Below are 13,173 nucleotides of genomic sequence, written 5' to 3' on the forward strand. Positions count from 1 at the left end.
TCTAAATCCAGACTCCTTTCTCTTCCCTTGAAGGGGAAGATTTTATTTGGTCCAGGGCTGGTCCAGGGAAGATTTTATTTGGTCCATTATCTCTTCGGTTACTGGAGGGAAAAGTGCCTTCCTACTGCAGGATAAGAAGAATAGGCCTAAGGGACGGCAACTGTCTAATTTTCGTTCCTCTTCCAAGTTTGAGCAGCCCAAGAGTACTTGGAAGCTGGCTCACTCCTGGATTAAGTCCAAACAGACTAAGAAACCCACCAAGAACAAATCGGTATGAAGGGGTCGCCCCCGATCCGGGATCGGATCAAGTAGGGGGCAGACTGTCTCTTTTTTTTAGATGCTTGGGTCCTGGAGGTTGTATCTCAAGGATACAGAAAAGAGGGCTGCCGTCTTAGGTTGCGTACGAGATCTCTACTCTCTACGAGTAATTGTACCGGTACCTACAGCAGAAAGAGGTTTGGGGTTTTATTCAAACCTTTTCGTGGTTCCAAAGAAGGAGGGAACTTTTCGTCCAATTCCCGACTTAAAGTGTCTAAACAAGTTTCTCAGTGTTCCCGCTTTCAAGATAGAGATAATATGGTCAATCCTTCCTCTGGTTCAGAAAGGACAGTTTATGACCACAATAGACCTAAGAGGATGCATACCTTCACGTCCCGATTCACAAGGAACATTTTCAGTTCCTGAGGTTTGCTTTTCTGGACCAGCACTTCCATTTCATAGCTCTTCAGTTTTGGCGTAGCTACTGCTCGAAGGATATTTACAAAGGTTCTGGGGGCTCTTCTAGCCATTGCCAGAACATGAGGTATTGCAGTAGCCCCTTACCTGGACGATATCTTGGTACAGGCATCATCTTTTCTTCTAGCGGAAGAACATTCAGAGTCCCTTCTCAATCTTCTTCGATAAGATAAACTTGGAAAAGAGTTCTCTTACTCCAAGTACAAGGGTGAATTTTCTGGGAACTATAATAGACTCCATATCCATAAGAATATTCCTCACAGATCAGAGACATTGCAAGCTAACTTCTGCATGTCTTGCCCTCCAGGCCTCCTCGAGACCCTCAGTGGCTCAGTGTATGAGGTAATCGGACTCCTGCATGGACATCATTCCTTTTGCCAGATTCCATCTCAGACCCTTACAACTATGCATGCTGAGGCAATGGAACGGTGACCATTCAGATCTGTCTCAACAGATCGTGCTGGACAGCCTGTCGAGAGACTCTCTCTCCTGGTGGCTCTGTCCAGATAATCTGTCCCAAGACACGTGCTTTTTGAGACCGTCCTTGGAGATTTTGACTACGGACGCAAGCCTTTCCGGCTGGGGAGCCGTTTGGGGTGCCAAGAAGACACAAGGTCTGTGGACTCAGGAGTCGTCCTCCCTTCCGATCAATATATTGGAACTCTGAGCAATCTTCAATGCCTTGAAGGCTTGGCCCCTTCTGGGTTTGCCCCAGTTTATCAGATTCCAATCAGACAATATAAACTTGGTTGCCTATATCAACCATCAGGGGGGAACGAGAAGTTCCTTGGCGATGAGAGAAGTATCTCACATACTAGAGTGGGCGGAGACTCACAAATGTACGCTGTCAGCGATCCACATATCGGGTGTGGACAACTGAGAAGCGGACTTCCTCAGCAGGCAATCCTTTCACCCAGGGTAATGGTCTCTTCACCCCGAGGTGTTTGCAGCGATATGCAGCAAGTGGGGTACGCCGGAGATTGATCTCATGGCATCCCGCCTCAATACCAAGCTACCCAGGTACGGGTTAAGGGATCATCAGGCGGAACTGATAGATGCCCTATCAGTTCCATGGAGGTTCAGTCTCCTATATCTTTTTCCTCCATTACCGCTTCTACCTTGTGTTGTGGCTCGCATCAAGCAGGAGCAAGCATCAGTGATATTGATTGCTCCGTCATGGCCGCGAATGGCGTGGTTTGCGGATCTGGTGGGGATGTCCAGAGATCTGCTGATACAGGGTCCCTTTATTCATCAAAATCTAGATTCTCTGAGGCTGACTGCGTGGGGATTGAACGCTTAGTCTTAGCCAAGAGAGGTTTTTCTGAGAGTGTTATCGACACTCTGGTTTAAGCTCGTAAGCCAGTTAATCGTTGTATCTACTATAAAGTCTGGAGGACTTATTTGTACTGGTGTGAAGAGCGTGACTTTTCCTGGCAGAAGGTTAAGGTTGCCAGAATTTTAGCTTTCCTCCAGGATGGATTGCAGAAGGGTCTATCTGCTAGTTCCCTGAAGGGACAGATATCGGCCCTGTCGGTGTTACTGCACAAAAGATTGGCTGAGTTTCCAGATGTGTGCAGTCCTTTAAGTCTCTGGCTTGGATCAGACCCGTGTTTAATTATGGGGCTCCACCTTGGAGCCTCAATCTTGTTCTTGGTGTTTTGCAGCAGGCTCTGTTTGATCCTGTTGACATTAAATTGTTATCTTGGAATGTTTTTTTTTTTTTTTTGACCATTGCCTCTGCACACAGTTTGAGATTTCTTCTTTGCAATGTGATCCCCCTTATCTAGTTTTTCATGCTGATAAGGTGGTTTTACGCACTAAACTAGGGTTCCTCCCTAAGGTGGTGTCGAATCATAACATTAATCAAGAAATTGTTGTTCCTTCCTTGTGTCCTAATCCTCCTTCAGCAAAGGAACGTTTGTTTTACAATCTAGATGTGGTTCGTGCCTTGAAGTTCTATCTACAGGCTACTAAGGAAATCTTCCTCTTTGTTTGTCATCTATATGGGGAAGCATAAGGGGCCAGAAGGCTACTACGACTTCTCTATCTTTCTGGTTGAGGAGTATCATCCACTTAGCTAATGAGACAGTGGGGCGACAGCCTCCTGAGAGGATAACTGCTCATTCCACTAGAGCAGTGGCTTCCTCTTGGGCTTTTAAGAACGAAGCCTCAATGGATCAGATTTGTAAGGCGGCTACCTGGTCCTCCTTACACACTTTTTCAAAGTTTTGTAGGCTGTGGTGCCCTCAGAATAGGGTCCGCCTATTTTTTCTGTTCCCTCCCGTTATTCATTCAGTGTCCTCTGGAGCTTAGGTATAGTTTTCCCAACAGTAAGGAATGAAGTCGTGGACTCTCCCTGCCTTATGGAAGGAAAACATAATTTATGCTTACCAGATAATTTCCTTTCATTCCTGGCAGGGAGAGTCCACGACCCCGACCGTAATTTATTTTTCTGATGGGTGACTCCCTTTTTATATTTCTTCTGGCACCTTTTATACCCTGATTTTTCTCCTACTTTTCCTTGTTGCCTCGGCAGAATGACTGGGGGATAGGGGAAGTGAGTCAGGCAGGCTAAACTGCTGGATCAAATATTGTGTATTTATCATATGCATTTGTGTTCCTTGGACACAATAGCGGCACAGGTTCCCTCGTTATGGCTATTCGATATCCCTTGGCACAATCAAGATCTCCGGAGCTGTATTCCCCAAAAGTGAAAATCACTGTGGTGAATCACAGTTGGAACAACTCAAAAGAAAAGAAATGTACTTACTATGTGAATCCATTGATAAGTGTTTTATTTTTCAGCAAGGCTCAGCAAACATAGAAGTTAGCTTGAGACTATTTATATAATATAAATTAAAAGCATAAAATAGCTCAATGGGTTTCTGCGAACAACCCCCTTTTTCAAAGAGCATTTAAATCCATATAAAGAGATGTGAGTATGTCACATATTTATAGTACATAGTTGCTCCACCTACCTCCCCACATCGCAAACGGATGTAACTGAGGTTTATAAGATTCAAGCAACCCCCTACTGTTTCCTGTAGAATCCTGTTAAAAAAAAACAAAAACAAAAACACAAAAATGTAAGCTCTAATATTATTAAATAATTCAATTCAAATTCAATTTTAAAATAAACTAACTTAAAGATTCAACTGTGAACAGATGACAAAAGCTGAGGAAAAAAAGGATCAATCATCAACAAAGCAAAAATTCAAACAAACCTATCGCCATCATTTGCTTAAAAGAACATCAGTCCTCAATCAGGTACTCAAATAGTAAAAGTCAGATCACATGATTTCAGTGTCCAATTGTATTTCTCCATCTCTGTGTATTTTGATGTGGTTCTGGAAAGTTCCCCTTCAAGTAGTCTTTGCGTGCAAAGTCCTCAACAAAGTCTGTTCCCGTCTTAAAGTTATATTCGCAGAAAAATAACATTTCATAATCTATAATATCGGCCAGGAAACAGTAGGGTGTAACACAGTTTTAATAGTTAATGGTGGGGTATGATTTGCAGGATTTCCCTGTTTTTATTATTTATAAAGGTTAAGTTTTAGCCTAATTATCCTGTTATATGAGGTCAAGTGCTATAAGCCCCTAGCTTTTTTTTCTCTCCTGTCTATGGGAGTGTCCGTTTACCTAATTTGAGGGGTAGCACCAGACCAGTACTAATTTAGGTATTTTCCTCAAGTTACTTTTTACAGTTCCAGTATACACTTTCCATATTCAATTATAATCTATAATAAAATGAGAGAGAGAGAAGAGTTATAAAGGGGAAATAAAAACAAATATTTATAAAAATGCTGCAGCTTTAATGTTTTTATTTATACCTTTGTCATTGTAAGTTTTTAACTGATGAATCCACCGCATCTCCCTCGTTAACACTCCTTTTCTAAATTTCCCCCTCTCCGAGGAAGATTAACTCTCTCAATACCTACCCATCTGAGTCCGTTCTTACTGAAATCTGTACAATTATTACAATGTACAGAATCTCCATGGTCTTCGTGTTTTGAGGAATCTTGAGGTCTGTCCTAAATATTGGACCCCATAACTGCATGTTAATAAATAAAATACTTTGCTGGTTTTACAGCTAATAATTACAAGCCTTGCATCTGCCGCAAGTGTAAAAGCCCACTAAGTTATTTAATCCAGGATGTTTTTGGTTTCATTCCTTTAGTGAAGAAGCTAGTTGATTTTTTTTTTTTTTTTTTAAGTTCCCAGCTTTGTGTTCCGGTGGGATTAACGGTTTCACTGCTGCTTAGTGTCCGTGAGATGCATGAGCTGTGAAATCTTTTTCTTTTTGCTCTTATTCCAAATACCTGTTGAGATCCTGTTCCTGAGGGTAGATGGGCAGAAACTGACCTATTACTTTGCCACTTTAAAGTTGACTCCCCTTCCCTGTTCCCTAATTATTAGATCTGTCCATCACAGAATAGACAGAGCCGTCCCTGTCCTCCCCCTAGCTGCTGGGCGTAAAAGATTTGTTAGATTGGCTGAGAGGGTTATTCCTGTGTTGTCTCTGGGGTTTGTTGTTTTCTTTGATTACAAGCTTCATGCAAGCTGCCTAGAGTTTATCCCCCTGTGGGTGCTGTTGTATTGGCCCAGGTCACATAGGTTGCATATGGAGTTTGTAGACAACTCTACAGTGCATCCAGGCAAGTTTATTAATTACTGCTGCACATTGGAGCGTTTCTGCATCTTTGTAAGCAATCTTACTGAAATTAGTCTGCCAAAACATTCTGCAGCACCAGTAGCTCCAGCCCTAGAAACAGAAACTTATGCTGCTTACCCTCTATTTGTTTCTGTCTCCTTTGTGCACCTGAGCCCACAGTGAATACTACTACAAAGGCGTATCTATAAAGCAAGCTGATGTACAGCCTTGCTGTGTTTCACATCTGATTATGAATGATTCAATATTGAGACACAAGCTTCATCCGATCCATCTGCTATAATAATGTGTGTTAGAAAGCCAGGCATCCATTTCATCAGATTGGTATGAAACAAAACCAAATGCTGCTAATGCGTTTCCTGTTTCTCATGTAATAAGGAACATTTAATTGGAACAATTTGCTGAGCTAGAGAGCGAAATACAGGTTCCTGATAACCGTTTTCTTTTTATATGCATCAGTTACTCTCTCTTGGCTTTTCATAAAGTGGATTTTGCGGTTAGTAAGTTACCTTGCTACTTATTTTCCCCGGAAATTTAAGGGCTTTAAAAAATTAAATAAAACAAAAAACAAAAACACAATATTTATTATTTTTGTGTCTTAATAAAATTTTGACATTTTTAAGTACCTGCTCTACGTACTTTCATCATCCACCCCGGTTTGCAATTGTCTATCGGCAGTTCTGCCGTTGAGCTTGCAACACTGGGATTGGCCACCTATCTGCTACCCTGCTACGTCTGACTCTTTGCAACCGCTGATTGGCGTTTGGTATTCACGTGGTCGGATCATTTGGGTTTGTCTGTCGGGTGACTTGAGGTCCCGGCCTGCGCTGTTAGGCACCTTCGAAGTGCCGCTCTCTATGTGAGGACCCATCTGGTCTGAGCCTGTGACCAATTTGTATATTTGTCGCTCTAGACGATATTGCTCTATGAGGCGCCTCTTTCTCTGTCTCCACAGGTCGCTCTTACCTGGCAGAGGAGTCTTAACCATGATCACTAAAGTGGCTCTCCCAGGACAAGGCTGGTTCATTGCGCTCTGAGCCCGCCGACCTCTGCGATTTTCTGCAAAAAAAAAAAAAGTTAAAACATTTTTTTTTCACAAAATAAAAAAATAAATTAAATCTGCTTAGCACCCAGGTGAGAAAGTGCTTAGCACTCAAAGGGTTAAAGTGATATGAAACCCACTTTTTTTCTTTCATGATTCAGGCAAATCATACAATTTTAACAACTTTCCAATTTACTTCAATTACCAAATTTGCTTTACTCTCTTGTTATCCTTTGTTGAATGAACAACAATGCACTGCTGGTTGCTAGCTGAACACATCAAATGAGCCAAAGAGATGTGTATGTGTGTGCAACCATCAATCAGCAGCTAACTCCCAGTAGTGCATTGCTGCTCCTGAGCGTACCGAGGTATGTTTTTCAACAAAGGATAACAAGAGAAAAAAACTCAGATTATAAATAAAAAATACTCAGTCCCACTATAAGAATGATACCAAGTATCACAGAGGCGCCACTGTCAGGCAGGTGAATAATCCGGATGATTAGATGCCACGGTCAGCTCTTCAGAGAATGCCAGATATCTGGATGTTAGAAACAAAAAAAGGAAAGAAATGCGGCGCTCCAATGGCGTAGTAACTCGGGGTAAAATCCCACAGGTGATGAAACCCCCTTTGTGCAGAATACTCGGAGTAGCAGCACTTATTGCAAATTGCTAATTAGTGCAGTCTGGGTCCTTAAGAGCTCCCCAGCTAGCTCACACCGGTCACTGTCAGCAGTCAATCTATCGCCAAATCCCACAGCAAACGCCATATTCCATACAGGATTAGTGACAGGCTGGATAAACAGATGACTTGGAGTTAAAATGTGGTTAAAACCAAATAAAAGCTGAGTTTCGCAAGTACACCTTGCTTCCTCAAGCAGCTAGTGAACAATGACCGGATACAAAGATATATACACAAACCAATCAAATCATAATGAAACACACCTGTATATTATTGCTGTGGGATTTGGTGATAGATTGGCTGCTGACAGTGACCGGTGTGAGCTAGCTGGGGAGCTCTAAAGGACCCCGACTGCACTATTTTGCTGCTACTCTGAGTATTCTGCACAAAGGGGGTTTCATCACCTGTGGGATTTTACCCTGAGTTACTACGCCATTGGAGCGCCGCATTTTTGTTCCTTAATTAGATAATAGAAGTAAATAGGAAAGTTTTTTTAATTTTGCATGCTCTCTCTAATTCATACGTTACAGTTTGACTCTACTACTGTCCCTTATAGATTCTTAAGAAATTTCTCCCCCCTGGGTACAGTAGAACAATAATTAATAATAATAAAAAAGCAACTCTTTTGTAATAAAGATAAGTGAGAATACAAGGAAACCTTTAGATGCTGGTGGTGAAATTTAAAGAAAGTTATATTAAAGGGATAGGAAAGTTAAAATTTAAACTTGCATGATTCAGACACAAAATGTAATTTTAAGACCCTTTTAAATTCACTTATTTTTAAATGTGCCTGGTACTCTTGGTATCCCTTGTTGATAAAGAATACGCACATATCCTACACTAGTGGGAGCTAGCTGCTGATTGGTGCCTGCACACATTTGTCTCTTGTAGTTCAGCTAGCTGCAAGTAGTGCAATGCTGTTCCTTCAACAAAGGATAACAAGAGTGTTAAGCACATTTGATAATAGAAGTCAACTGGAAAGTTGTTTAAAATTGTATGTTCTATCCAAATTATGAATGAAAATGTTGTGGTTTCCTGTCCATTTAAACATTAAATACATGCAAGATATGATGATGGATTTTAACCTTTTAATGCCGTTATGCCGTTGTATTCCGTCACAACGGCACTGGGCTTTAAAGCCGTAATGACGGAATACAACGTCATCGCAAACGGCTGTCCTAAAGCCTACTAGGCCTGCAGGATTTGATCACGGTCTGGAGGGCATTCTTAGCGTCTTAGGGACACCCCCAGACCCGATCCCATAATTGAAATCTCACAACCTTTTGCACGATCGCGTGATTTCAATTTGTCTATATCGGAACGCTGTTCCGATGTAGACTTTTTAACCCAGTCATGAAAGGGTTAAGCAAAGATTAGCCTAAGTTTAATATGTAGAGGTAAATGTTTAGTTTCAATAAAGTACTCTTGGAATTATATAGTAACAGTACTCTTGGAATTATATAGTAACGTGTTTGAACTAGTTTTTTATGTATCTGTCGTCTTATGAGAAGGATTAGAGACCGATATAAATCAGGCAATAAAATAGGGGTCGTACATTTCACACAGCCTTGTTTGGACAGCCTCTTTTGTTGTCTTGTTTTATATATGTACCAATATTTTCTCAGCAGGAGAGTGAGATAACAGAAAAACTTAAATTCAACTATGGTGGCACTCATTACTTTATAGTAGAATTTAGAAAACCAACAATTTTCAGAGTTTAATTGTATAGTAAAAAAAAAATAATAACAAATATATATATATATATACTTTTTTTGTCCCCCTTTTCTGTAATTTAACGTTCATATTACAGTATCATACTGTTTAATATCTTTTTTTAACACCTCTTGGTTTTGTGTAAAATTGTGCTCGTTTCTCGCTCCCTATGAAGCCGAAAAGCAAAGTCTGTAGCCTTTAAATCAAGTAGCAGGTTTAGGCAATTTACAGCATTTCTAAAACCTTTTTTTACACAAAAGCAAAAAGTGAGACATCTCTCTTTAATGAGAGGTGAAGGTTTGAAAGAATCCTGTTGCAGGTCCCAGTATGTTCCTCCTGTTAGACATTAGTTTTGTTTTTGTATTTGCTTTAATCAAAAAGTGAGCTTGCCCCCTTTTTTTTCCAGATATTACTGTTAATAGACATTGAGCTGTCTTACATCAACACAAATCATGAAGATTTTATTGGATTTGCCAAGTAAGTTGATTGCCTTTATATTGCATGTAGTTTTGTAACCTGAATGCCTTTTAATATTCATAATTTATCACCAAAGTGTTGAATAACATATTTAAATAAATATGCATTTTTCTTTAGTAGTAACTGATAAACCAAAACATTTTGAAAAGCAACAATCACAAAAAATAAATCTGTGAGTGCTGAACATTGTGAGTTATTAAATGGGATAAACCATCTAAAACAATAGCTCTAAAGACATTTTTTTTTACTACTAATAAAGTGATATTTTATCATAAATGCATGAAATGCCTTCAAACAAATATTGTAATAAAAACCTATCTGCATACATATAAATCTATATATACAGTACATACACATTTTCACCTCTGGTATGGAGAGGGGAAAAAAGGAAATCTGTTTAAAGTGATTCTTAAATTTGTTAACTTAACGCAGAGCATACACAGTTAGTTTGCAAAACAGGGGGACTTTCATTGATCACATTTTTCTAACACACTTTATCTGAAAAACATTTTCCATTTTGTGAAGGTAAACATACCGCCGTTCCTCCGCCCGTATCTCATCCTCCATCTAGCTAGGCAATGACTAATCTGGCTTCATCCAATCGTTGTGTGCCCCACGTGGTGTCCAGCCAGAATCGTCATCACTCAGCTATAGAGAGTGAGATGCGGGCGGAGGAACGGCGGTATGTTTACCTTCACAAAATTGAAAATATTTTTCAGATAAAGTGTGTTAGAAAAATTTGATCAATGAAAGTCCCCCTGTTTTGCAAACTAACTGTGTATACTCTGCATTAAGTTAACAAACTTTGCATTTGCAATCACTCTATACTAAAGGGAGATGAAAGTCAAAATTGAACGTGCAATTTGCTATATTTATTATATTACATTGTAGAGCAGCAGTGTTTGCAACAGTGTATAATATTATTACAAGTATTATTGCAATACTATAATGATGAATATACATTCACGTCCCCGAGTCTGCATAAGTAAGCTAGCTCTTCAATAAAGGTTACCAAGGAACCAAGCCAATTTGGTAATAGAAATATTTTAAAGTTGTTCAAATTGCACGCGGTTTAAATTTGTTTATGCTGTTTAAATTTATACTAATATTGCACTGTTTTGCACGTCATACTAATGTTTGTTGATTTACAGATACCTTGTACGAATGTCCTATTGGCTTTAGCAGGAAGTACCTACAACCCAATGAGAATTAACATTAATGAGCATTATTAGGAAGACATAACTGATTATAGCTTTGTATGTTTCAATTTAAATGTAAACTTCTTTTACTAAACAAATTTTCATATAAAAATAAATTCAGCATGTTTAGATGTTGCTCTTTCATACAGACAGAATTGTTTTGAGTAGAATCACTTTAAGTTTTCATTACTAGTCAGTACTGCAGATGTTTAGCAAATTCACGAAGGCAATATTTTTTCTACCTGTACGATAAGTATTAAACGCACTTAATTTCCAAGGCAGAATTAAATAAGTTTACAGTTCAACTCTATTTAAATAGGGAAACGGGAAACGCATATTGCATGGTATGTGTCTTATCATTTATTTGTATAGCACCGCAAAATTCTGTAGTGCTTTGTTTATACAGATAAATCACATGACTTTATGGTGAATTTTAACAAGGTCTCCACAAAATTTAGTACAAGCACAAAATGTTTTTTAAAGCTAAAAAATAAACACATTTTAAAATGCTTACTTTATAATGCTAGAAAATGTGGATTTACCCTGCTTCCAAACAAGGATGGTTATTTATTAAATATATCATCCTTGGCCTGTAGGGATAGGCTTAAAGGGACACTGTACTCAAATTTTTACTTTCGTAATTCAGATTGAGCATGACATTTGAAGCAACTTTCTAATTTACTCCTTTTATCAAATTTTTTTCATTCTCTTGGTATCTTTATTTGAAATGCAAAAATGTAAGTTTAGATTCCGGCCCATTTTTGGTGAACAACCTGAGTTGTCCTTGCTGATTGGTGGATAAATTAATTCACCAATAAAAAAAGTGCTGTCCAGAGTACTGAACCCAAAACAAGCTTAGATGCCTTCTTTTTCAAATAAAGATAGCAAGAGAACAAAGAAAAATTGATAATAGCAGTAAATTAGAAAGTTGCTTAAAATTGCATGTTCTTTCTGAATTGCAAAAGAAAAATCTTGGGTACAGTGTTCCTTAGAAGTCTTTCCTAGAGGACTTAAAGGGACAGTTTGCTGTAAAATGTTCTCCCCTGTAATGATGTGTTCAGAATGATTCATTTTACCAGCTGGAGTGTATAAAATTGTTTACAAATCTTTCCTTTACCTTTATTATGTCATTTGGAATAATTGTTTTACTTGTTGAAACCTTCTATACTTAAAATCTCAGTACTGCACTATTGGTTATAAAAAAAAAAGTACTGTAAACAAGAGACAGCAGCAAAAATCAATCTCCTAGACGTGGGTGGGGAGACAGCCCATTTGGGGTCTGTCTTCAGCACCTTTGAATATAATGAACTCTTTTTAACTTATTTCCTAAGTACAGTGTCAGTTTTAGGTCTTAGACATGCTGTCTTACAGCACCAATATTGTAGCTGGGGGAAAATAGCTTCTGGTTGTGCCCACCTCCTGCAAACTCACAACAATTTTCAAAAGTAGCCATAATTTTAATTTATAAGACAAATGTTCTTATTTCATCCTCTCACATGTGTTGTATCCAGAAAGGTATAGAACAGAGTTAGCCAATGTTCTTAGAGGCTGGTGACTGGCAAAGTTTTAAATATATGCTTTATTCACTTGATGTTGTACTTCTAAATAAACCTCAATATATTCAAATATAAAGGTTGGTGCAAAAGTATCATAAGCCTTTTGTAAGACTAATTTTGATAAAGTTTGTAGATGAGAGCAAATTTAAATTTTCAGAGCACACAGAGCTGAAGAAACTGTGCGGCTATTTTAGGAGGCCAATAGTTTGTATTATGTATGTATGCAAGCAGGGAAAATACTGCAAGGTTTTTCTAATTTTTACCAGCAAAATAACTAAGGCATGTAAATTACTAACTCTATCTACATTTAAACGTTTATTTAAATAGCCCATTATTTGTTTTTGACTTCACTGTCCCTTTAAAGGACCAAACATTGCTCGTCCTTACCTTCAGGGTTGGTTTCTGTACTCAGTCTGTTTCTTCATACTTTTAGTTGTTTTCAGGTTCTACCACTTCTGCAATTGTCACCTTTTGGCTGTGAATCATAAAACTTAATCAGGGATGTAGGTGCATGGATGTTGAGCCCTTACAGCCTTTTTGTGGAAGCATTTTCTACCTGCTCCATAGGTCATGGGCTATATACCCAACAGGACAAAATGTTGTTCTACTAGAAGTGAGAAGAAATGTAGTGCTAAGTATTAATCTATTGTTTTCAAATAGTAGAACTGTAAATGTTCTTATGGTGGAATATAGCAGTGCCCTAATAACATTGTGCACAGTTTCAGGCATGTTCTAGTCTACCTGTTGTAACGCTGCTCTCACTAAACTGCATGGCTTGTTTCCCATTTAGTAGTGTATTTGTTGCACGTAGATTTTGGTTTACAGAACAGCATGGACATTTTTTGTTTGTTCTATCTTCTTCAATATTCACTTTTTCCTGCTCCCTTTCTCTGTTTCTCATTCTTCTGTTGGTAATCTTTCTCCTGTTTTTTATTTTTGCTGTTACTTCTGACGTGCACTTTCTCTCTTCGTTCTCATGATCACCACTCGCTCTCCCTTCTATCACCTCCCAGCTGTTACTATACAGAGCAGACGATTCCAGGGTGGGTATTGTATAAATGTACAAGTTGCAGTAAGTCCAATGTTTGAGAAAGTAGTAGATT

The 13,173-nt window shown here is 38.8% G+C and overlaps 1 protein-coding gene across 2 annotated transcripts in view; it reads left to right on the forward strand.

Annotated features, from left to right (window-relative positions):
• LOC128643898 (dynamin-2) overlaps positions 1 to 13,173 on the forward strand; it is a gene marked incomplete at its 5' end in the record, with an annotated part of 254,650 nt that overhangs the window by 123,932 nt on the left and 117,545 nt on the right. The window contains 2 exon segments of one of the 2 annotated variants that reach the window (XM_053696670.1): positions 9,245 to 9,315; positions 13,084 to 13,113. In XM_053696670.1, coding sequence (XP_053552645.1) covers positions 9,245 to 9,315; positions 13,084 to 13,113 — 101 coding nt within the window. 2 annotated transcript variants of the gene reach the window in all.

Source organism: Bombina bombina, unplaced genomic scaffold, assembly GCF_027579735.1.
Source record: "Bombina bombina isolate aBomBom1 unplaced genomic scaffold, aBomBom1.pri scaffold_487, whole genome shotgun sequence".
Taxonomy (NCBI): domain Eukaryota; kingdom Metazoa; phylum Chordata; class Amphibia; order Anura; family Bombinatoridae; genus Bombina; species Bombina bombina.